Here is a 27144-nt window from a genome sequence, read left to right as displayed (position 1 = left end):
AACAAGTCCTTGTGGGGGGCTCTCTCTGTGGGCTGGTATCACAAGGGCTGACCCAGGCTGTGCAGAGCAGACAAGAATAACTGACTTACCTCCTAACTGGAATTTTCCCATTTGTGTTGGTCATAAATGCCAATTTCATCCAGCTGGAAAACAACAGTAACAACTGTTTTAATGTTTCTCAGGAGAAATAGCTTCAATCTGGTTAAGAACTTTAAAAGAAAGTTCATTCAAACAAAGAACATTTATTTGGAAAACCAGAGGCAATTACACACTGTGAGATTAATTTACTGTTGTCAGATTTAGCAAACAGAAATATAGGACTCTGTTAGATCTGAATTTCAGATAAACAACAAATAATTTTTTACTACAAGTATGTTCCAAATATTGCATAGGACGTACTTATACTAAAACATTATTTGTTACTTATCTGAAATTCAAATTTCACTGAGAGTCCCATATTTTATCTGGCAATCCTAGATGAATCAGAAAATTGGGAATTTGCATGAGCAAAGCAAATTGTAGGCACTTATTTGGTGACTGGTTTCGTCCTTGATTGTTGCTCTTTAATAATCTACTAAGGGGGTAAGAAATGCAAGTGCATGGTAACACCAGCCAGCCTAGTCTTGAGGACAGTGGGGACCCCCTCCGCCCCAGCCCCAGAGGCTGCTCTCAGTGTAGTGAAGTACAGATGGAGAAGCAGGCAGGTGTGAGCCCTTAGTGACCTAATCCTCACAGCAACTGGTGGATGGGTGGACACCAGCTCCATAAAGGGATCTGGATCCTTAATTTGTAATAGTCAGAGAAGTTCATCAACTCAAACTGATGGTGAAAAATGCCTTGCTTTCCCCAGGGGTTCATGACACATGGAGACCCAGAACATATATTTGTCCTTTGGTGCTTGGACTATTCTTAGCTACTGACTCCCATTCTCACTGTTTCCAGTTAATAACATTCTAACAATCTGCAGAACATGATGATTTGGTAAAGTTTCTGTCTTAAGTCAAGCTTCCTAGAAGCACACGTGACTACTTTTAAGGGGATGGTTTCAGGACCACAGGAGTGAGGGAAGCAGACAGGCAGGGAGGAAGTTACACAAAGCTGGGCTCTCAGCTGGAGCTTTGTCCTGACGCCACAGGGAGCTCTGGAGTGTGACCTGCACCAGGCTTGGTGGCAAGGGGGCTGGCCTCTTGTATACTGTCTCAGCCTGTCATTGGCCATGGGCTTCCTTCCAGAAGAAGGGAGGAGTCTAGGGTCAGCCCTCCTTATCCGTGGGTTCTGTATCCGTGGACATGAAGGGTCAACTCTAAGGGACACGCATCGGTGGATTCTGATCAGCAGGGTTCCTGGAACCAATCCTGCAGAGACGCCAATGGAGGACAGTGATCTCCCGGGCTCGGTGACTCCCCGTAGGCAGAGGGCAATTCTCTGGAGAAGCAGGCAGGTGTGAGCCCTTAGTGACCTAACCCTCCCAGCAGCTGGCGGATGGGTGAACACCAGCAACAGAAAGGGATCTGGGCAGGACACCGATGAAGGCAGATAAGATCTGGTGTCCAGATACAAGGACTTGAGTCACTCAGGCATAAGTGGGCATGCCAAAAGTCTGACGCTCTATAACTTCAAAGTATCTGTTGGGTTGCTCTTTATTTTTAAGAAAACATGCCACAGCAACTGCAGAGGACAAGGAGAAGCAGCTGCACAAAAAAATAGGAATGTACAAGACTAAATAACTCCCCTCCGATAAGACAATGGGAAAAACACCGGAGGGATGATATCAAAATCAAAATAGCTAATACTGAACGAGGAGGGATGGGGAGCCAGGCACCGGGGTAGGTGCTCCCCATGATCTTATTTCCTCTGCGTGGAATCTTATGAGTTGTGTCACCACCTCCATTCACAGATGAGGACAGTGAAGCACAAGGTTAAGAATTTGCCAAGAGGGACCCAGCAACGAAGTGGCCAACCTGGGATTTACAGCACAGAGTCCATGCTGTTAAAGCACCTGCCAAAGGGACCAGAAGTAAAAAGCAAAATGCCCGAAGGACTGATCTCTCCTCCCATCGCCCAGAAGTCCAAGGAATCCCACCCTTGGTGCGGGACCTGGGCCTGGCTAAGAGATGCAGGCTTATCCCTGCAGATTCTCAGTGTGGTTCTCTCCTGCACCTCATAACTGCCTGCCAAGGGCCCTGTCATAACAGGTGGCCCCACTCCTCCATGGATCACTGCTTTTCAAACAGGCTGATTTGGGCTTTAGCTAGAATTTCTACTCGAGTAACTTTCTTGTCACCTGGAAAGTATAACTTCTTAGGGTTAAAACCTACCATGTCATGCAGGTCCTCTCTGAATTTTGAATACAGTGAGCTGGAGTAAGGAAGGCCTGCTTTCTGAATTTCAAAAGTACCTTTGGATCCCTGATTGGGTGCTAAACAGTCCCTGGGGCCAGTGCTCCTTTTCCACTGGAGCCATCGGTGCTTTTGCAAAAGTGCTTCTCTTGGCCACACTCCCCATTTCTCAGTGTCATGCAACAGAGACTCCAGCTACATCAGCACCCAAATATGGCCGCAGGCATGCAGAGCTATTTATCAGTAGACTCAGTCTCGGGACACAAAGGACAGGGCCCACAACCCAGAGGATACTGGGGAGCTGAGGTTCCAGCATCTTTCTGCCATCAACTATTCCTTTCAAATAGGTTTCAGGCTGTGGGCTTATCACACATGCCCTGCCAGGTGGCATGAGGAGTACAGGTGCGTATTGGTCAACATCTTCTCCAAGGTCAGGAGCATAGAGGCGAAGGCAAGGAAGACGCTGCCTGGTCCATATACATAGACTTCATCTCCTAATCTGACTGTTTGTTTGATAACTGCCAAGAACAAAGGATCATGCAAACAAAACTCACTGTTTCTTGAGGCATGTCATGGGACTGACATTGTTGGCCCTGAAGTTGTGTATGATGGATCTCAGGCCTTCGACCCATTGCTGAAAGAGAAAGAAAAAAGTTTTCTTGGTGAGCAAATCTGCCAGAGCTAAATTGGGTGTTTTTTATTAGACAGCTCGTATCCATTTTGTGTAAGAATAATATAAACTCTTCTTTATCTCCTTCCTGCCACTCAGCCATCCTCATTCCACATGCTCATATTTTATGCTTTAATAAACAGCTTTCATTCTTTCCATGAAGATAAATGTGGCATCTACAGTGTCATTAAACACTGGGTTGTCACAAAGCAATGCTGCCCACTGATTGACTTGTTAAGGCTTCTATTTGCAGCCTGTTTAAATATAAGCCCCTTTCAGTTGCTGGCAATATTAATTATTTCTAAAGCAACATTATACAGTACATGATGACATACTTAGCTACTCTCATTTTAGAGGATGAAGGCATTTGAGGTTCACCCATTTTATTGTGTGATTCTATTTCAATGTAAGAATTTGTTACCTATCTTACCTGTCTGTGTTTTCCAGCAAAGCCTTAAAAAGTAAAACAGGCATCGATGCCAGGGTACCCAGAGCAAAGAGCAATGTGCTTGCATGATTTCTGTATAAGGACTTGGACCTCGGTTTTAGTTCATAACATCACTCCATGAATTTACAAGGAAACGTGAAGAAGACTGTGTGTGGCAGTAAAGGAATTTGGGTTTACAAAGGGCATTTTACTAGAAAAGGCTGGCCCATGAATTAAGGCCCACTCTGCCCTTGGGTCCAATAACTGATGGCAGTGAATGCCATACCAAATTGCTAAAAATGAGAGTCATACTCTTGGCAAAATGTTTTGAAGCAAATTGATACTGAGGGTTCAAACAGAACTTGGACTCACACACAAGCCAGCACCTTACCTTCTTAGGTTTTTAGTCTAACTGCTGTAGCTCTGTGCTGAGGAAGGGAAACTATTTTGGAATAGACAGTAATGTAGACGTACAGTCTTCCTGCCCTGTCCAGCATGGCAGCCACTAGCCGCATGTGGCTAAATTAAACTGAATAAAGATTAATTAAATTAAATTAATTAAATTTAAACCTAATAAAAATAAAATTCAGTGCATCTGTCGCACTCATCACACTTTAAGTGCTCAAACCCAACATGGGCTTAGCGCCTAACATATCAGACGGTGCAAATAAAGAACATTTCTGTCATCACCGAAGGTTCCATTGGACACCACTGCATAGTATTACCAGCTTTAACACGGTCAAGGGATTAAGTCACTCGCGAGGGCCAGAGGTGATGACTGGGTTCTATACGTGTGTGTGGTTTTAATTTTAATTGTGATGTAATACATATAACATAAAATTTATCATTGTAACCATTTTTAAGTGATCGGTTCAGTGGCATTAAGTAACAGTCACATCGTTGTGCAAGCGTCACCACCATCCATCTCCAGAACTCTTTTCATCTTGCAGAAATGAAACTTTGTTCCCATTAAACAACCACTCTGCATTTCCCTCTCCCCACAACCCATGGCAACCATCATTCTACTTTGTTTCTCTGAATTTAACTACTCAAGGTACCTCATGTAAGTGGAATCATGCAGTATTTGTCCTTTGTGACTGGCTTATTTAACTTAATTTAATGTCCTCCTCAAGGTTTATCTGTGTTGTAGCAGGTGTCAGAATTTCCTTCCTTTCTAAGGCTGAATAATAATCCATTGTATGTATAGGCCACATTTGGTTTATCTGTTCATCTATCAATGGATCCTTGTATTGCTATTATGACTCATGCTGCTATGAACACGGGTGCTCCAGTATCTCTTCAAGAGTCTGCTTTCAATTCTTTTGGATATATACCCAGAAGTGGAATTACTGGATTGTATGGTAATTTTATTTTTAAGTTTTTGAGGAGCCGTCATACTCTTTTCCACAGCACATGCACCGTTTTACAATCTCACTAACAGTGCACAAGGGTCCCAATTTCTCCACAGCCTCACCAAACTCCTTATTTTCTGTTTTGCTTGCGTTTTGATAGTAGCCACCCTAATGGATGTGAGTCTACCAGCGAGTTTGTGCTTTCCTCTTTGAGCCCCAGTCATACCTAACAGACTTCTGAAGGGGGACTTGGGAGTGATAAGAGGAAAATTTCCTTTCACAAAGAGAAAAGGCCATTTTCTGAGGATGGTAAATATCACTGAAAGCCTCAGCAAGCATGATGGTGAAGTCAGGGTTCTGAGGGAGGAGGAAGAAATGAAATAGCAGCCTTGAAGAAATGCCTTAATTATTTTCCTCATCAGACCTCACTTCCTCTGTCAGGATAAATATGGGACTCTAACCCCTGGGGACAATCAAATATCCTGTGATTGGCCTAACAAACCACAGGCCCACACAGAGTTTCCCAAGAAGAGACAGAAAAAGCACAAATAATTTGGTTGGCATGAACTGGGAAGCACCGAAGCCTTGTTACGTGTTCCAAAACACAAAACGAAGTCCATGGTTTCCTGGGGCAAAAAAGTGGATCATTTCTGAGACTGTTTGCTGGTTCTTTCTGATCATTCTGATTTAGTTGTTTCTAAAATAAATTACAAAGATATCAGGCTTTGAGGGGGCTTCAACAACATTCATCCATCTTTTGAAAATACAGTGTGGAAAATAAGTTGTTTGTTTATTGTGATGGAACAGTCCTTGAGTGTGACCTTTAAGGTCATCACACCAGTGACTTGGCTTATGCTTTCGTTAGTAGAAAGGCCCCCGAATCCCCACAACCTCTAAAGGGCATGGGGAGGGACCTGAAGCTTCTCCTCTTGGTGATGCTGAAAGTGAGGTCCACAGCCTTGTTCAAGGTCACCGAGCAGCCGGCCTCTGCCCTTTGTGTCTGGGAAATTTGTATTCAGGGCTCGTCTAAATGTCTCCTTCCCATCAGACTTTTCCTTCTGTCTGTTATCTTAATGTACACCTGGCATAATAAGGCCAAAAGACTGTGGGAAATATGTTAAGCATTTTGTTTTGTTTTTAACATAAAATAGATGAAATGCCAGAAGGTGTCAGTAGAACCCTAGAATTTAGTTGGAAAGTTGTGCCAGAAGTGAGCTACATACATATCAACTTCTTTGATTGTTTCCAGATTAACAAAATCAGAAAAAACTGACTTAGATTTTTTTTTTTTTTTGAATTGCTGAATAGAAGCACATACGTTAATAGTCTACGTAACGCCCCACGAGGTGTGTCTTCAAGCCCCAGGATGCGTGTTTCTAGATCATTCCCCGACACACGTTGAGCTCACACACTGCTCCATGGTGACACAGGGTATGGTTCCTACTACACTGGGTGTCTTCCCTCTGGTCGGCTGTCCTGAGTGGGCACACGCAGCCTGGATGCAGGGGAACCAGCCCACAGGATCAATTCGGTTCCAGTGTCCAAATGGGCAGTTTCTGCACCTCCCCAGGAGGCTGTAATGGTTATTGTTCTCTCATTTTTCAATATTTTCCAATTCTGTCTAAATTAACTTAAAGCTTGTTTCAGCCCTTCTAAGAAAAGGTCCTTTGAGGAACTCCTGGGGACTTGTGCTGGATGGTTCGAGGGGAAAGGAGTGAGGAATGGGAGCTGCCCCTAACTCTCTCCTGGGAACTTTCACCCTCTCCTCTGGGATTCCTTAAACTTATTTTCATCATGCAGGTGGTGCCCATTTTCCAGGTAAAGGGCTGGGCCTCACCCTTAAACACTAGGACTCTCATAGACAAAATAATCCCTTTCCTGTTAAAAAGCAAACATATAGAGTAACACAAAAGAAGCCGACACACAGACATAGAGAACAAACCAGTGATTACCAGTGGGGAGGGGGGAGGGGCAACATGGGGTTGGGGAGTGGGAGGTACAAACTACTGGGTGTAAGATAGGCTCAAGGATGTGTTGTACAACACGGGGCATACAGCCAATATTCTGCAATCACTGTAAATGGAAAGTAACCTTTAAAAATTGTATAAAAAATAAAAACAATAAAAAAAATTAAATTAAAAAATTCTCTCTACAGAAAAAAAACAAAAACCAAAAAACAAACAAAAAACTCCCCAAGTGTATACAGACACAGACATAACAAAACTTAACTGAAAAATATGTGAATTTACAGAGCACATATCTTGCTTTTTCCTTTACAAACATTTGGAAATTTTTTTAAGGTTATGAAAGCAGTATTTAAATGCCCTGTGTAGAAAAAGGTAAAGCAAAAAAGCATAAAGCAAAAAGTCAACATCACCCCATATTCCATTATCGATATTGAGAGCTGACAACACTTTGCTATCTGCACTTCTAGCCTTTTTCTATGCACATAGATTTGTCCTCCTAAAATAACTAGTTCTGTTGTTTTCCAGTCAACACCACTTCAAGCAGAGTTGTTGTTCCTTCAACTCAATCTTATCTCTAGATTTTGTTCCAGAAGCATGCTTCTTAGTTTTTAGTCAAAGTAGCATACTGTCAAAGCAAAGAATAACAGAAACTCAGTGACACTCTCTAAATCTGCTGTGTAATTTTCTCTAAAGGGAAGACTCAGTAGCAACCTCCCTAATCATCTGGTGTTTCTTTTCAAAGAGGAGGCTACGGTGGAGACAGTGGAGGCATCTTCAACTAAGTTGGCTCAGAAGTTAGAGACTTGCCACCTAAGGTGTAGTCCAGTGACCAGCAGTCAGACCCTCCTGGGAGCTTTTACAATGCAAATCATCAGGCCCCATCTATGAAATCTGACCCTGGGGAACAGAAATATGTGTTGAAATGAGCTTTCCAAGTGATTGTTTTGCAAACTCACTTTTAAGAAGCTCTGCTCTAGACTCAGGCCACTCAGAGGGGTGGCTAACTTCATCAAGATGTCCAGGAAGCATCTTCGCACTCACCCCAGTCCCACAGGGTTAGAACCTGCATTTGGTAAGATCCCCATGTGAGTTGTGTGCACGGTCCAGTCTGAGAAGCACAGGGCTATGAGGGGGCCTTCCCAGCTTGAGCACCTCTTTCCACTGCCCACTGAGGAAGAGCTAATATGGTTTCATAAGGGAACTGAAGTTTTTGCACGTGCCCTCAGCTGGGATATCCGATTTTCTAGTGAGGGCCTTACAGAGCCCAATCACTATTTGGTTTTGCCAATGCCCTCCCAATCTGGGCTGAACAAATCTGCACTCACTAGAATAGAAGTTCTGACCTGAACGTTTAGGGGACTGAAGTGAAAGGGTAGAAACAAGATGAGGTGAGATGCTGTAGGTAGTGACTTTCACCTTCCCCCTGTCTGAGCTGTGAAAATCATCAATGGATGGGCCATCTGAAATACCTACAACATGGGAACATCGTGGGACCTGTAACTCATAAGCCTTGATCCATACAGGGTTTGTTTGTTTATGTAAATGGAGACAAAAAGTCAGGGCATATTTCAATTGGTTATTCTCAAGGTGCCTAATTGCTTTACTAATTACAGTCAACCCTTGAACAACACGGGTTTGCACTGCATAGGTCAACTTATAGGTAGATTATTTTTCTACAGTACATATGACAGCACTACATGATCTGTAGTTGGCTGAATCCACGGACGCTGAATTGTGGATACTGAGGATCCGTGAATATGGAGGAAACATGGATTTGGAGGGCAAATTATAAATTATACATGGATGTTTTTCGATTGCAGAGAGGATTGGCACCCTTAACTCCTTCATTCTTCAAGGGTCAACTGTGATTAATTTTCATCTGCTCAAACAACATAAGCCAGGAACTGATATAATTAAAAAATACATCTTTTGACCCCTTTGTACTGTGAATTCTTGTAAGACTACAGGGCATTAAGGAAGGGCAATAAGACTCATTTACATGTACTTGGGGTAAACTATGAGGCTTTTCAAGTGAAGATTTCCTTCCACAGGGACTTAGGGTGTAAAGTTGCAACATTTCACAAATCTCCAGATTAATAATATTCAATGTATAAAGATATCTTTATATGAAACTAGAAACTGAGTTTTAGGACAGTATTTGGGCTTTAGACTGCAACTGAATATAGGCAGTGGCTCAGATTCTAAAGTAAGGATACTGTAGGTATCTCTTATGGGTCTATATAACTGAGGCAAATGATATCATTTCATTTTGGTTAGGATAAGGTATTAGTTGGCATTAAATTGTCAGCATTTAACTTAGAGGGCAGGCCAAGGGGAGGACACTTTCAGTTGGTACATTGTTGAAAGCAAACTATGTGGATGGCATGCAGAGACTAGATTAGCAGTTCCCAGAGGCTGTTGTACAGTAGAATCCCCCAGGGAATACTTCAGAAGCCTCAACATCAACCACAGAGATTCTAATTAACAATCTGAGTGTGGCTGGGCCACCAATTTACTTGTTTAGACAATGTAGATAATTCTAGTATGAACCTACAACTGAGGACCATTAAACTAGACCATCTGCACTAAATTTGGCTCAGGTCAGTAATTCTCAAATTTTAATGTGCATTTGGACTACTTCAGATTTTGTTAGTGTACAGATTCAGATTCAGTAGGTCTAGTGTCTGCTGGAGATTCTGCATTTCTTACAAATTTCCAAGAGATAGCATGTAGGCATCTGGGATTGCTCAATTTTTGTGCCCTGTTCACACAAGGGTAGCAGTGCTGGTACATTATTTCTAGACAAATTGTAGAAACTGACACCACTAAGAAATTCATCCGTGGAAAAATAGTTCTACTCTCCATTATGCTAGCTTTTATCAAGTGGTCCCCCATCAGCAGAAATAGCATTTATTAGAAATGCCAATTCTCAGGCCCCACCCAAAACTTATAGAATTAGCCACACTGAGGGGGGGGCCCAGCAATCTGAATTTTAACAGGTCCTCCAGGTGACTCTAACCTATCAGAGCATTTGGTACTAAAATCAGAGATAAAGAGCCTTGAAGAAGGTATAGAGGGGGCCACTGGAGAAAAAACTTGTCTGGTTTTGTTTTTAATCAATTTTATTGAGGTATAATTTATATATAATGAATGGTCTATGGACTTTTGAAATTGAGCAGGACCCTGTGGGGCTCCTGGGCACAGAAGCTTTTCTAATTCCCCTATTTCTTGTTTGTAGGGAATAGATTCCAGCCTCCATGATCTCCACCAAGTTCTAAAGGGCAGATTTGCATAGCTGCTAAACAGGGAAGGGAGGGGATACAGAGACAAGGGAGGCGCAGCCAAGAAACAATAGTGCAGCCTTGGGGCAGGGTTGTGGCTCCCCTTCAAGGGATATGCATAACAATGCCTTTGAGCTCTTTACAGAACCATAACCCCCAACAAATGGAAGATGCTAGCATTCTTCATTCCAGACTAATGGAACCATAGAAGCTCATTAGGAGACCACCTGAGGCCAGATTAAAGGAGTGCAGGCCCTGTACACACCCTAATCCTTATTAGCAACCCCACCTTTGAACCACTGTTATAAAACTCCTCACCAAGTCCTCCCAGGAGAAGACACACAGTTTTGAGATTCATGAGCCCACTGTGTCCCCCCTTTGCCTGGCAAAGCAATAAAGCTATTCTTTTCTACTTCACCCAAAACTCTGTCTCAGAGATTCAATTCTGCACTGGTGCACAGAGGCCAAGTTTTTGGCATCACTTTGGATTCAAGCTTTTCAAATGCTAACTCACCACCTTGAGGGTGAGTACTACCAATTGAGACACTTCAAATTTTAAATTCTCATTCTTCTATTTTGGATTAAAATTTACACACACATATCACTGTAGATGCTAAAGTATTTTAAAGAAAGTTACAAGCATTATAAAAGCAATGCCAGCCACCACAGGGAAGTGGGCTAAAAGGATGTTCCACAGACACTGGAAACTTGGGAGTGGGTGAAGCTCCAGGATCTCATCAGGCAGCAGTAGATGGCCCCACAGAAACCTGCCAGAAGTAGCAGCACCCCACCCCCTGGTTCTGAGAGAGGTGAGCACAACATCAGGACAGACCTGGTCTGAAGGGTCTGGGCTTCTTGGGAGAACATTTACTAGATAATCTGGTACAAAAACAAGAGAGAGGTCTGATTCCCAGAAATGGGGTACGTGATCATAGCACAACTCAGGGCACCAAATGTCAGTGATCAGACCTCAGCCTCAAGGCTGGAGCCAACACAGTGGGCAGGAATGATGAGAGGCTAAGTGCCCCTGTCTTTAACGTCTTGGTCCCTGTACTATCCAACCCTGGACTGAGGCAGAGCCTGGCTCAGGAATTAGAAAACCCCAGGGGTAGAAGCAGGAGAGTGAAGAGGCTGGTGATTTAGGCAGGACTTGACAAAAAAATTTAACATTTTACCCTTTGAATGTGCTCATAGGGGATGGGATGCTAAAGCCATTCTAAAATTAAGTAGCAGATCTACCGATGTTTGTTTATATATCACAGACTGACTTCTATATCATGTTAAAAAGAAAAAATAAAACAAATTTTCTCTTTCATGTCAACTACTTTCTCCTGGCCCTAATAAGGAGAGAAAGAAGTAGAGGTAAAATGTACTAAGTGTCAGCCTGGCAAGAGATCAATGTCAACATTGAAAATTCCCTCATGGCCATGGGACAGAAGGTCAACAGGGAGGCAATGACAGTGGTGACAATGAGAACAAATCAGGCAAAGAAACCTGAAAATCACCTTAACCGCTGCCTCGGAGAAAGAGGGCAAGGTAACAGAGACAGAACAGAATTGCATGCATAATAAAGGAGCTATGCTTGCAGTCCTAGACAAAGTCAGTTGATAAATCCAGGATGGAAGGTTAAATTAATGAGCCTATGATAATCACACAGTAGCAAACTATTGAAGTAGGTGGCCAAACAGCAATGTGGGTTTTGTAAAAAAAAAAAAAAAAAAAAAAAAAAATCAGTAGACAGACAACCCAGTAGTGATCTCAAAGCCCTTAGGAAGTCAATAATAGTTCTCATGAAATTTTCAAATCTAAAAGAGAATTAGGGGAGAAAAAAGGAGCGATGGGGGCCTTTTTTCCCTGACGTAGTCTGAGTGTCCTCCAGAAAATACGTGTTTTTCATCTGCTGTTCTCTGCTCACAAAGAATACTAAGTCGCTGATAAAGGGAATGCATTAAGCATTAAGTGCCACCTGATTCTTAACTCACCTTCACAGCACAGCAAACCAGTGTTTGGGCAGGAAACGAGCTGCCATGTATGAGTACGGGTGGCTGTGTTTGAAAGATTGATTTGGATGGGCCTGGATAATATTTATAACTTCCCTAGTCAAAATTAGTTTAGTCACTCACAGATAGTCAAAACAGTCTGTCAGCCTGGCTGGTTATCTTGACAACACTAGGTCAAAAAGAATCTCTAAATAGTCACAGCAAGGAGGGGACACTGTGCTATTTTTGGTCATTACCCAGAAGCTGAAGTGTCAAATTCCCATTCCAAATGGGTTTCTGTTCACTATCATTTCTAAGAGACAATTTTTTTGCATCACCCAAGCCTCACTCAACCTGTGACAACCTGATACCTTGTAACAATGTTCTTTTGGACCTATAGAATCTTGCCCCAAATAACCACATCTAATTCCAAATACTTACTCCAATAAATATACTGTTGAAGAGAATCAGGATATGACACCCCAAAATATGCCACTTTGGCGTAAGAATTATTTTGAACTGAAGGCATCTGAATTCCTGAAATTCCTTATCTGCCTAAAAGCAGAGCCTCCCAACAGAACTCAGTTGTCATAAATCCTCTCCCCAGAAGCAATACTAATCTCCTTTTCTGGAAAATGAAAAGTTGGCACCACACCCAAATAGAAATTGTCACAAGACAATCATACCTCCTGTCTATTCTCCTAAGGGCCCATTTACCTTCCTTAAAAACCATCTACCCTTCGCCCCCTCTCCTTCCGATGTTAATGTGCTATATAAACTCTAAAATCTCACTGCTCCTTTGGGTGTTCACTTCTTTCTGTGATGCCCCTGTTCACATAAAATGAAAACTTAATTAATTTGTATGCCTTTTCTCCTGTTAATTTGTCTGTTATCAGTTTATTTCACAGACCCAGCCTAAGAAATCATACATACATATATACATTCAGAATACATTTATGCCTTGTGTTCACTCTACATAAACAATATACAGTAAGCAATAAGCGATATTCTTTAATGCCTCAAAGTTCACAGAGCAGCTCCATTCCTACAAACCCCAGAAATCATTCAAAAAGAAAATGAGATATTTGGTTTATTTTATGTAACACTTATTTGACATCCATATAGAGAACTCTAAAATAATTGAAGAATTTTAAGAGTTTAAGAAAACCAAGAGCATCATTTTATGCTGGTCAGAAACTACCAGTTTTGTAAGAGTGCATTTTTGGTCTCGACTGTCAAATTTGCAAAATCCTGATGGTAAGGGATGAGTGAACAGCTGGTGAATTAAAAGGTGTTCATGAAGTTGTTTCTTTGACTGACGCCTGTACTTAAGATCCCCGAGGTCACTTTCCTCCTGACATGTGTCCGTTGACAACGCTGGCAAATTAAGCCATGCCAAAATGAGCAGAACTCAACATGCAGACAAAGCCGCCTGCTGAGGGTCTGGGATAAGCATCATCAATCAAGGAGCCGCTGGCTGCCCTTTTCTAGGCAGCATCACCTATCAGCTCAGGCAAATCAAATCTATAGGTAATCCTACAAACTAAACATGACTTTCAAGATACGAGGTACTAAAAAGAATCTAAGTCAATGGGTCTGAGTTTCACTGTCTAATTTCCTATCATTTATGGAAAAGATTCCACACTTCCCCTGTTCTTGCCCCCCAAAAAAGGGGGAGGGAAGGAAGAAACATGGCAGCAGGAAAACAAGGACAATAAAAAGAATGTTAATGGCAAAGATGAATAAATGAAGGTCTAGATTACATGGTTTTGATACATCTGGAAAAATATTGGGCTGAACAATGCCTCTATGACATCATTGCTGACTTTTTTTCTGTAAAGTAGTAGTTCTGAAAGATTTTGTGTCCCTTCAATAGGCATAAATGAATGAATGAATGAATGTATGTATGCTTGGGAAATAGCTGAATATCCCCCCTCCTTGCTGAGACTGGTATGAGAATAATTCTGCTTCTGAGAGTGCTATAGTAAAGAAACCCAACTAAACAAGGTTTTCTCGTGCTCATTTGACCAGAGAACCCCTTTTATATGTGGGCTTTTTTTGAGGAATCCATTTTGTGGGCCACCAATTTGGGAAGTGCTGCTCTATGACTATACCTTCCAGAAATAATGACATTAAACATTTACCTGAAAAGTACAGTAAAATCATGCAGTGTTACAGGTGGAAGAGGCTATTCCTCAACTTGTGAGCTGCAGCAGAGGGTGTGATAGAACAAAGGATCTGGAGTGGCCCAATGCCTGGGTTCAAGACACCAGCTGGCCACCTACTGGCTGTGTGACCTTGGGCAAGTTTCTCAACCCCTCTGGACCTATTTCTTTCTCTGTAAATGAGAATAATCCACCTCACAGGACTGTTGTGAGAATTAAATAAGATAATGCAGGCCAAGCACTTTGAACAGTGTCTGGCATTCAATATAAAATAAAAAGTTCACTGCTGCTGCTCTTATTATCATTATTAGGGGCTAGCAAACTTTTTCTGTAAAGGGCCAGGCAATGAATACTTTAAGATTTGGGGGCCACACATGGTTCTCTGTTGCACAGTTTTTATGTTTTGTTTTGTCTTAATAATCCTTTAAAAATTTAAAAGCTATTCTTAGCTCACTGGCCCCACAAAATCAGGCCGAGGGCTGGATCTGGCCCGTGGGCTGCACTATTATGATTATGATTATTAAATGATTTGCTCCAGATCACAGCACTCAGAGGCAAGAGTCTCATCTCAGTCAAGGTGTCTGACCCACCGCCTCATGTGTCCCATCTTTCAATTATACCCCAAAGATTAGAAAACATACAAACACGTGTAGCCCCATGTTACACATACATTATGTTCACAATGACATTTTTTGCTAGCAGTAAAAACTGGAGCTATGTGGTAAATGGAGAAGCAATTTAAAGCTAGTGACATTTTTCTGTCCCAGGGGCCAAAAGGTGAAATCCAAACTTCTGGTGCAATTAGAGTAATTCATTCTGCATTCCCTTGATGGAGTCATTTGATAACACTTGCAATTAGGGCAAACCGAGCAGCTGTGGACTGGGCCCAGCGTGGAGTCTCTGCTTAGGAAACCTTCAGGTTCATGAAACCCTCAGCAGTGAAAACATGTCCCCTGTGAAGATCACAGCATTCTGAAAGAAGTACCTAAGAGGCTGGGAGGTTTCTAAAGAAGCAAGAGTGGGTAACAACCAAAAATGCCCACCTCAAAGGTCATGGGGACTTGCACTGAAGCCCAAGAAAACATTTTAAAGACCAAGAAAATGCACATGATAAAAACTATTAATGATAAAATACAGTACTCTATTAAACTCTATAAACAGCATGAGCCCAACTTCGTATAAAAGAAAACTGTGTGCGCATTAAAAAGACACATTAGAGAGGGGGTGGGGGTTTTAGGAAGGGGAAAAGGGGGACACGGGGCTTCCTTTCTTTTCACTCTTCCATGCTTTCGACTAGCATGTGGTGGAAGTGCATGCCTTACCATGAGCAACACTCCTCTTGCATTCAGGAAACACTGGAGAACTGTATAAACGTGCATGGGCCGCGCAAACGTTGAAGACGACTTCAGCCTGCTCAGTGTGGCTGCGGACAAGGTCACCACGCCTCACTCAAGGCTTCTTTCTCACTTTGCTCCTCCCCCACCCCAAGGAAACCTACCTGATGAAGGTGACAAAGCTCCTGAGAACCACAGCAAAACCTCCTTTAGCTCCAGGGATGGGCTTCTGCACACGCATTTTGATAAGGAGCTTTACTAAGGAAAAATGGCACTAAAAACCCACATTTGACTACTTAAGAAAGTCGGGGGTTTTGAAAGAAAATAAAGATAGTCGTCTTGGAATGTCAAGGGGTTTAGAGATGGAGAACACAGAGACAGGTGGCCAGGGCCAGTCCCCAGAAGAGCCCCCAAGGGCCCCTGAGTAACAGGTGATGTCCTTCGCACTGCGTGACCACAGCAGATCTCATGACACACACACTCTTCAGAGAACATATTTTAAATTCACTATCCCTTCCCCTCTCGCCCCAGAGTAACTAGGCCCTCAATTTCTGATAACTAGCATCATACTCTCCGTTAATCAGACTTAAAATCTCTTCTAACTTCACTCAGGAACAAAGCCTCTTGATTTCAAATGTTTCTCAGGTCTTCCTCCTTGTGTAACTAGTTGAAGCCAAGAACAACTGATTTTCTTGTATCCTATTGCAGTACAGTTGGCCCTCTGAGTCTGCTGATGTGGAACCCACAGATGTGAGGGCTGACTGTACTATGCCATTTTATACAAGGGACTTGAGCATAGGCGGATTTTGGTATCTTCAGGGGTCGGGGTTGGTTCCTAGAACCAATCCCCTGTGAATATTGAGGTACAATTGTACTTGTAAAATTTTAATGTGTAAAGGAAGTACCTAGGGATCTTGTCCAAATGTAGACTTTGACTCAGCAGGTCTGAGATCCTGCATTTCTAAAAAGTTCCCAGGTCATGATGACCCTGCTGGTCCAGACCATACTTTGAGAAGCAGTGCTCTGGGCCACATGTCATTACCATATTACCATCCTTTTAGAATGTCAAGATCATGTTGCATCCACCCTACAACTCAACTCATGACCTTCCTTACATCCATAGAACCTTCAGAATAGATTCTACAAGGATCTCAGTCTGGCACTCAAAGCAGGCTACAGTCCAAGCCTCGCTCTCCGAGTTTCCGATAAAAAAGTGTCCTCTCCAGTCTTCTCACTGGACCAACATGGCAGGCCCAACATTCCTCTGCTTCTGAATCTCTGCTCACGTCCCGACTCCCAACTGCAGAGCCTTCTCTCTGGTGGACTGTGCACTGTGGACGCCACCATAATGTGACCAGCCAGCCCTCCTTCTCCTGGGTACAATATTCTGCTTCTTTTATGGAAGTACTTCCCTCTCCTCTCCAACCACAGCGCCCCTTAGCTTAGCAATCTGACGACTGACCCAGGTTAGGCTTCTGTGTATTCAAGTGGCCTGTCCAAGCAACTAACCTGTACCCTCCTTAGTGTCTAGTACATGTTTTTTTGCAAAGAAATTCCGTCTTTATAGGGGCAAGTAACTTCAAGGGTTATTCAGTACAACTCCCTTTTACAAATGAGGATAAGAAAGCCCATGTAGAGGAAATGATTTGTCCAAGTTTATAACTCATCCAAAAATAATTCTTGGATAAAAAGCTGAATGAAGGAAGGAAAAAAGGCAAAAATGGGCCTCTTCACTTAAAATGTCAGTGAGGTGAACTCGTTAAGTAAATATTAGTGTTCACCTTAGTGTAAACACATTCATGTTGCACGCTGGTTGATGTCTAGGGCTGAGGTCCTAAATGACACACAGACATGTTTGTCGTATGGCACACACAGTGTGTACAAAAATGAATATATTTGTCAACATTTTAACATCAGGAAATTTCATACAAAAAATCCAGATGTCCAGTATCTCATGGAAAAAACACCACCACCACCAACAATCTAGCAACCTCAGGGCCATGTTCTGATGGTTGGAAAACTGGCAGGAAGTAAGTGCCCCCAGATGGCCACCACCAACAATCTAGCAACCTCAGGGCCATACTCTGATGGTTGGAAAACTGGCAGGAAGTAAGTGCTCCCAGATGGTATATGCACACCTCACTTCACTAAATTCCACTCCATCCCTATCTGTCTCCTGCCACCTTTTATTATTCACATCATCTCCCTGCCTCCTGCAGGCATCTCTGAGTCCACAACTTCTGGTCTAAGGGAACTACAGTTTTTGGAAATACAGAGATAAAGAAATAATTCCGGAGTGCAGAGAGCACCACCATGGGTCAGACACTGAAGTACTGGATCCTGGGACAAATGGTCTGGCAAGAGCAGCATGAGAACTGAAGGAGGAAGGAAGAGAGAGCAAGAGAGATGACAGGTGGTCGTGGGAGGCCCCAGGAGACAAGTGTCACCCGCTCCACAGATTCACTGATGAACCAGAGTTTGATGGCCGCCACGTTCAACCCAGCAATTAAACAAATTAACCCCATTATCTTTATTTGGCAAGAAGAAAACACCTAGGTGAGATGGGGACATTTAAAGCTCACAAATACGCACCTACGCATCTGCTCTGATTCACAGCTCTGTCCTTAAGATGGCTTTTTACTGCCCCTCACTGATTCGTTTCCCATGCATTCCGGAAGGTTTAAAGAAGAAACAACACAAGAACGTGCCAACTTTCAGTCTTGGAAACATGAAACACACACACACACACACCATCCCAGACATGAGCCTCAAAACACCATGAGGCAGTGTGGTGAAGAACTTAAATCAATTAGTATACTGGGGCTTGGACTCTGGGTAGAAAATTCAGATTTACAATTTAGCTCCTTTAGCATTCAGCAGGCATTGGCTCAGGTGAGTCTGGGCAGCAGAGCAGTTAATGTAAGTTCTTCAAGACTTCTGCAAGAGAAGCAGGATATAATCGCTCCTTATGGAGCTTCTCTGCAGGGCAGTAGTTCTCACCTTGAGCCTTTATCTGGAGGGCTATTTAAAACACGGGGTACTGATCCCGCAGGCCTGGGGCAGGGCCTGAGAATCTGCATCTCAGATTAAGTTCCCAGGTACTGCTGGAGCTGCTGGTCTGGGGACCACACTTTAAGAATCACTGGCATATATAATACAATTAAAACTGCATTTTAAGAAATAGCTTTTTTTCTAGAGTCATAGAAATGAATTCATTTTAATCGTGCTTTCTGTGTTCTCAGTGAATTCTAACCAGTGATCGATAGGTCTACAGATTTACCTGCATGCTGCAGTCAATCAATTTGATAAAAACTTGTTTGGGTTCAAAATCATTATGATTTTTGGACCAAGTCCATTTGTATGCTAAACCAACGGGACTCAAAACTTCAACCAGCATCAGAATCACCTGGGAGGCTAGTTAAACTATTACTATCAAAATACTGAATCACTATGTTGTATCTCTGAAACCAATATAACATTGTAAATCAACTAAACTTCAATTAACAAAAACAGAAACAAAAACAGATAACTGGGCTCCATCCTGAGAATTTCAGGTTCATTAGGCTGGCATAAGGCCCAAGAATTTGCATTTTTAAGAAGGTCCCAGGTGAGGCTTCTAGTTTGATCCCCTGAGTAGGTCTGTGCCTGACTAGGGGTAGAGGAACTAGTTGAGGGGAGCGGGGCTCTGCAGGGTGTTAGCAAAGCCAGTAGGAGGGACTGACTAAACATGAACTTGATTTTTTTTTTCCCCATCAAAACGAAGAATAAATCCTTTCTCCAAGAACCTTTGCATAAATTCTTCTACTCAACATAATTCAAGTTCAGCAGAGCGATTGTGACATTCAACTCAATTGACTAAAATAAGATTTTATCCCCTGTAATAAACTACCTGACCTTATCTTTTTTGTCTACAAGAATAACACATAACATTTTTGTAATTTAATTTCTATAGTACCCGGTCATGAGCTTATTTGTTTACTTGGTTACAAAGCATAATTTATGGAGTGTGCCAAATATTTGCAACCCACAGAAAGTATAATGAGCAGTCTGGAAATTGTCTGAACTTAAATCCAAATCTTTGCATTTTGAACTTCATAGTAACAGCTTATTTTTGTAATCAAAGTAAAATTCAACTTGGTATAAAATAACAGACTTATTTGTGGAGATTTTCAATGATGGTTGCCTTTCAATCTGATGTACAGTGACTGTGCTTGCAGTTTGCTGTGTAGCGCCAGCTGTAGCTTAATGAAAGACATCTGAACTGCCTTCAACACACCAGGGACAAAATCCTCCCCAACTAGTTGTATCCCAAGAGAGAAAAAAATACACCAGAGAAACTGAGTTGCTTTTCTAACTAAAGAAGGTTGTTACAATAGTTGGTATTATTTGTAGAGTTTATGGTAAAACAGTGGGCAGAGAGATGAGTAGGATTCAGAGAAAAAGCTGTATTACACACAGTTTAGAAAAAACTGGGAAATATCTCCTTCATGTGGCTGCTTTTTCATAGATGTTTTAAGTTATGTGACCAATCAGACGCACCTATTACCCAAAGGCACACTGGGTTTGAGCGAAAAGTGCCAGCAATTTGTTAGCAATTTCTTTTCACAGAAGGTTTTTAAGGAGAGGAAATGAAAGCTGAATTTTCTAACTGGAATGACAGGAGGGATTTAGGGAAGCAGAAAATAATGATCTAAATTGGAAAGACGCCAAGACACTGGGGTTACAACCTCCAGGCTTGTCATGGATTCTTAGCAACAGTCCCATTACATCCTGAAAAGTGACTCTAAAAATAACGCCATGGAATCCCAGACCTTTTGGACTATCACTGAATCACATTTTCTTGGGCTTCTCGTCCAAAGATAATTCTCTTAGCTTTTCTTTGAGCTAAACTGTAAAAAACTTGAGGGTTATACCTATTTATCACCTAGGTTAGAATTTATGGCTTCGGTCAACATAAAGACCTCAATAAAACAAGTATGTATTGAGCATCTACTAAATGTCGGGCACTGAATGTTCTAGATGTCGGGGATGCAGCAGTGAGCAGGATGTTGCCTTCAAGTACAGGGAGGAAGGCAATAAATGAATGTATGGCATGAAAATAGTGGTAAGTGCAATGAAGATAAATACAGCAAGATAAGGAGCTAGGATGTGGTGAGGGGAGATGATGCAGGAAGCTAAGGTGATGTTCCAGCAGAGATTTGAGAAATGTGAGGGAGAACGCGCTGCATGTAACTGGGGAAAGAGTATGTTCCAGGCAAAAGGAACGGCACATGCAAAGTCCCTGAGGCTGGAAGGAAATACAAAGGAGGGAAGAGGGAGATGAAGGCAACATGAGGAAGGGAAGTGAGAAGGGATTCTTGTTGGGCCCTGTGAGCCTTGCAGGGTTCTGAGCAGCAAAGTGATGTGATCTGAATTACATTTCAGAAACATCCCTTCAGCTACAGACTGCAAGGGGCAAGGCCAGATGCCAATTAGGGGGGGAAATGGTATTGGCCTGGAGAATGCTGTAGTGATGCTGGTGGTAGAGGCAGCTAGATCCTAGATACAAGAGTGTTTGTTAATGGACCGATCAGGACACTGGAGGAGGGTGTTTGTGGACTCAGCAACTGGAAGGATGTGGGTGAAATGTTTAGATACTGTTAGACATTTATTTCATAGGGAAGAAAGGTCTATAGAGTTGAGCTCAAATCTTGTAAAGAGGTAGAGTGGCAAGGTAAGATTATTTACTCTTTAAGCAGAGGGGGTGATTGAAGAAAAGACAAGCTGAGCTACAGAGATGTCTTTTATACTGGTGACATCTTATATTTAAAAAAGAAAAAGCACAATCATTTTACTGTCCTGTGTGCTGTGAAAACATTTTGTATTTATTTGAAAGCTTAACTCTAAGAAAGTCAGATTTCATGTCAAATTTTATTGATTCTTAAAACGCCTCCTTGAAATAAGAAGAAAAAATACCAGAGAACCCTTTTAGGAAGTGGATGAACAAACAAAGTAAGATGGCTTTCTCAGAATCAGGAAAGATTCCACGTGTAAAAGTTGGTCCTCCATGGAGAGGACATGAATTGAAGGTTGGCCCATCTGCTTGGATTAAATGTTTAGTTAAGTGAATTTTTCAGAATCATTGGACTGTAAGTATCATAAAAGCCTGGGAATTAAGAACAGACTCAAGAATCTCAAATAAATACTCCTAAGCAAGTTCTGTACTAGAAACCCTCTTAAAATTTCTATTTCACTGGTCAGACCAAGACTTGTCAGATGGCATAAAACAAGCAAAACACTCTGACCACCCAGGGAATGCCAAACCCTTACAGTTAATAAGCTATTTTCCAATATGTTGTACCTTTTTGCTCTCGCCTTGCATGCTTACCATGAGTTACTTACATTTGTTTCCATACCTGTCTATGTATGTAATAAAAATTACATGAACCAGTGAAATACGCTTGTGGAAAGAAAGAGGGTTGTTGTTTCTTTCGGTGAATATTTGGGAAGATTTCTTTAAAGGCAAGTTGCTAAAATTTTTTTCTCAAGCTCTATATAAATAAGACAACTAAAGGATTAGGGAAAGAAGTCATGCAGTTGTAGGATTCTGTATTTTGATTGCTCCATGAGTGTCTTTAAAGTCTCACTTGCACTTTAAAGAAACCAAATTGGATTATTTCAGGCAATGCATTATGGGTGAAGTATAGGCAAAAAATACATCAACCCCTGTGGTATATATCTACAATGGAATACTACTCAGCCATAAAAAAGAACGAAATAATGACATTTGCAGCAACATGGATGGAACTAGAGATTATACTAAGTGAAGTAAGTCAGAAAGAGAAAGACAAATACCATATGATATCACTTATATGTGGAATCTAAAATATGACACACTAAGAAACAGCAACAGAATCACAGACATAGAGAACAGACTGGTGGTTGCCAAGGGGGAGGAGGTTGGGGGAGGGGTGGCATGGGAGTTTGGGGTTAGCAGATGGACGCTTTTATGTATAGAATGGATAAACAACAAGGTCCTACTGTATAGCACAGAGAACTATATTCAATATCCTATAATAAACCATAATGGAAAAGAATATTAAAAAAAGAATGTATATATATATGTATAACTGAATCACTTTGCTGTACAGCAGTAATTAACACAACATTGTAAATCAACTATACGTACTTCAATTAAAAAGAAAAAATACATCAACCCCAACCTACAGACCCATACTGAATGCAAAGACCTCGGCCCTAACATTAAAAGACGGGTCAACAATTGAACCACATTTATATGCTTCAAGTTAAAATAAAGCGTTTAAGGTCTGTAAGCGTTATTTTTAAAAATGATGACTTGCTTGAAATAGAGACACAGATGTAGAGAACAAACATATGGATACCAAGGGGGAAGCGGGGGTGGGATGAACTGGGAGATTGGGATTGACATATATACACTATTGGTACTAAGTATAAAATACATAACTAATGAGAGCCTACTGTATAGCACAGGGAACTCTGCTCAATGCTCTTTGGTGACCTAAATGGGAAGGAAATCCTAAAAAGAGGGGATATATGTATAGCTGATTTACTTTGCTGTACAGTACCGACAAACAACATTGTAAAGCAACTATACTCTAATAAAAATATTTTAAAAAGAATGACTTGCGTTAACTGACTTTTGTGATAAAGTGACCAGAATACAGCTAGCTAAGAGGACAGATAGCATACTCCATGGTCCCATAATTCTATTCTAGGCTCCTAAGCGGTACTCAGGTGAAAGTGATACCACAGGCTGAGCCCCAAACACCATTTCAGGCACACTGGGAAATCTTTACATTTCTCACTTGACCTGATCTAATTTATGAATTCTGCCATCATTTTGATCTGCGGTAATTACATCTGTATTTTATATAAATCCTCTCACTTTGATGGCTTGTGTGTTCTGTTAGGGATAGTAACATATATAGAGGCATAGGAATAAGGCAGTGGTGATGGGGAAAATGTCAGTGCTGGAGGTGGTAAGTATTATGATCTGGATGCAGACAGTTAAGTTTTGAAATCAGGAAGTAGGCAAGATTATCCACACACATGTATACATAAGTGAAAAATTTGTTCAATATCTTCCAAATATCAATTAACCAAAAGGACATGCTCTAATAAGCATGGGCTGTCTAGTTTGGACAGTGAGATTAATATTTACATATTACACTATTAATGAATTATAAAATTGTAACTAATAGTTCCCAGAAGCTGAAACATTTAGTTTATTTAATAAGAGCAGGCTCAAATAGTATTGAGTTTGAATTAAAAATCCAGTACAGAATTATTTTATAGTCCTACTTGTATGGTCAGCTAATCTTAAATTCATTGGAAATGCTACTGCAAAAACACCCCAAATCTTATCTTTAAGTATAAACTTCCACCTGGAACATACACATATATACCATGTACTCATGAGTATAGGTTTCACACCACGACTTTTAAACAAAAGGAACCAAGACTGACAACAATCAAACCATGGAAAGTAAGAACATTATGGGCTTACTGATCTGAGCCACCTTTCCAGGACTGTACTTGCTCAGGGATGGGGGGTGGTGGACAGCATCACTCGGGAAATCAGAAGGCCTGAGCTTTAGGCTGGACTCTGGCCTAGCCTGTTGTGTAACTGCTTGGCTTCATTTGCCACATCTGACCAATGAGGTGGTGGGAAGCTCTGCTTAAGTTCCATCTCCAGCTCTAAAATTCTAGGACCCTGTGATCAGAATAGCAGGCACACATTGAGGCCTTTGGATGAGAAAGGCCATGCACTAAGCACTTTCCATGTAACAACTCGTAATCTATACAACAATCCGAAGAGCAGGCATTTTGGTATTGTTCTTATTTTATGGATGCAGAAGGTGACGCTCAGAGAGGCCAATTGCATGTCTCAGTCACACAGCTGGGAAGAGAAAGAGCAAGGATTTAAGCCCAGGCAACCTGGTCCCAAGCCCAGGTTCTTAGGCTCATAGGAGTCATACTGTTTCTTGTAATATGACGCACTGACAAAACCCAGGGCATACCGGTCTACAGAACTGTGTTTTTCCAAAACTTCAGGCAGCTAAATATCTCTGTCTGATTAACAAGTCTTTTTCTTCCCAGGTGGTCAGCATGGACCTCTGGGATTGAACGTTGTTATTGCAAATAGCAACCAGAAAGACCTCTGTAGCAAATAACGTAAGCGTGAACTCTAAGAAACGATGCTTGTTTAGATCAGCAGGGTTCAAGAAACCATTCAAACAAGGTGTTGATCTGAGCACAATAATGAAGGAACTTGAAGGCAAAATCCGTTTCCCCAAAGTGAGGTGATCTGGGAAAACAGCATGAAACCAACCAAACCACCGCAAGGACAGAAGCAACGGCTCTCATGTCACATGGAACATCCATTCCTGGACCCAAAGCCACAGCTGGGAGCTTCTCAAACTTAACTGCACATGAGTCACTGGGGGGCCTTGTTAGAAATGAAGATTCTGAATCAGTAGGTCTGGGTGGACCCAAGACTCTGATGTGTAAGGAGCTCGCAGGTGAGGCCTATGCAGCTGGAATGTGGACCACACTTTGTGAGTGAGGGTGAAAGAAAGACGGTCTTGGAATCTGCAGAATTCAATTCTGTACCCATTAGCTCTGGGCCCAGGGTTAAATCTTCTCATCTCCGTTTCATCAAATAATCTTACCTATATATTCCCTTCAGGCTCTAAATTTCAATATTTCCAATGATGGCCTTTCTCATTCGACCCTGCACTGAGCTTCTACTTGCAGGATCAATGGGAAAATAAAATGCTCCCCCTCCCAACCCCCTAAAGCCAGGTTTCTGCAATGGTAGAGCAAAGGCTCAGGCCTCTTTAAACATATTATGCAAAGATAATGGGCGCTCCATCCACAGGTAAAACCACCCTGAAGACAAATGACTTGCAGGAAAGTGATTTGAATTTGAAGCTTTCTACTTTGGCCAGAATCTCTTTGAGACTCACTTGCCAGGGCAATAGTAGTCTGGTTACGGTATTATGATGGATTATAACCCAATACTTTAATAGCTTATGGTGGGGGGTTAGATATCTTAATCATGCAGACCTGCACTGTCCAACAGGGTAGCCATTAGCCATATACAGCCACTGAAATGTGGCCCATCTGAATTGAAAATACACATCAGATTTTGAAGGCTTTGTATAAACAGAAGAATGTAAAATATGTTAACTGATTTTGTATTGATTTCATGTTAAAATGACCTATTGGGTTAAAATATGATATATTGGAATTCGAAAAGGTACATGCACCCCTATGCTCATAGCAGCACTGTTTACAATAGCCAAGACATGGAAACAATCTAAATGTCCATTGACAGATGAATTGATAAAGAAGATGTGGTAGATATATACAATGGGATACTACTCAGCCATAAAAAAGAATGAAATCATGCCATTTGCAGAAACATGGACGAACCTAGAGATTATCATACAAAGTGAAGTAAGCCAGACAGAGAGAGACAAATATCATATGATATCGCTTATATGTGGAATCTAAAATACTGAAATTAATTCTACCTGTGGCTACTAGAAAGATTTAAACTACATCTGTGGCTTGCATTATTTTTCTACTGGGCAGTACTGCTACTCAAAGTGTGGTTCTCAGACCAGCAACATCAGTACCAACTGGGAGCTTGTTAGAAAGGGAGAATTTGTCCTCACCTCAGACCTACTGAATCAGAATCTGCATTTTTACAAAATCCCAGGTGATTCCTGTGTACATTCCAGTTTGAGAGGCTCCTACAACATAACACAGTAGGTGTTTGGGCTGTTGGCATATGTGAGGGACATGCTAAAAGGGTATTGAGCTTGCTGAATTTTCTAGACCAACATTCCAGCAAGGCAATGGAATCATTTTTTAAAATTTAAATTAAATTATTTTACAATGTAAAGTATCTATTACAATTATATTATACATGAAAAATTATGTGCACCACATATGTACATATGGGGGGAAGGGAAGGAGGCTGTTTCACAGAGGATACCTTAGTTACTTCTGAATTTTCAGCCACCATGTATGTGAAACTGATGTTCACCAGATCTGTACCACTGCAGACACAAACTACCCGCCCTTCCAGGTCATTTTCTGATTTTCCAATAGCTTCAAGAGCAGCCAAAATTTTGGGATCCTATTGAGGTAGACAAATAGGAAACAATACATTAGATCACAGAGCATGGCAGGAAGATGGTAAAAAGAAACTATGTTTGATGTAAAAAACATACATTAGGGCAAATTTTTTTTTTTTTCTATCTAAAAATGCCCAGATATCTGGCGTTATTCTAAAACTCCTGGAGGTAAAATCTGTAACACTACACATGACTGAAACTCATTTGGTAAGAAAAGTATTATAAAATTATCGGTTTAGAAGACTGGGAGGGAGGGTCTTTCTTTCGATTTCTGGTTGCAGTTATCGGAGGACCCGGACCATGGCAACAGGACAGAAAGGCTCTGACTGGGACCTGCTTGCATCCACAAAGGTCAAAGGGATCTCTCACAGAGAACAGTCACTGAGGATTCAGGCAAATATGCAGGGCATTGCCACAGCCAGCAACCACAAGTTACTCAAAAATGAGATTAAGTCTTTCAAA

At 41.6% G+C, this 27144-nt stretch overlaps 1 protein-coding gene across 8 annotated transcripts in view; it reads right to left on the bottom strand.

Moving 5' to 3' along the window:
- PLCB4 (phospholipase C beta 4) overlaps positions 1-27144 on the bottom strand; it is a 411772-nt gene that overhangs the window by 101567 nt on the left and 283061 nt on the right. For 7 of the 8 annotated variants that reach the window (XM_082358981.1, XM_082358984.1, XM_082358982.1 and 4 more), the window contains 3 exons: positions 26541-26684; positions 2894-2973; positions 90-143 (listed from right to left, as the gene is read on the bottom strand). In XM_082358981.1, coding sequence (XP_082215107.1) covers positions 90-143; positions 2894-2973; positions 26541-26684 — 278 coding nt within the window. Of the gene's footprint in view, positions 1-89; positions 144-2893; positions 2974-7711; positions 14459-26540; positions 26685-27144 lie in introns of those variants that run through there. The other variant, XM_082358988.1, reaches the window with a different exon arrangement.

This window comes from Balaenoptera borealis (genome assembly GCF_965194805.1).
Source record: "Balaenoptera borealis genome assembly, chromosome: 16".
In the NCBI taxonomy this organism is placed as follows: Eukaryota; Metazoa; Chordata; class Mammalia; order Artiodactyla; family Balaenopteridae; genus Balaenoptera; species Balaenoptera borealis.
Note: the sequence above shows the minus strand (reverse complement) of the source record. Positions and strands in the feature narration are given on the sequence as shown.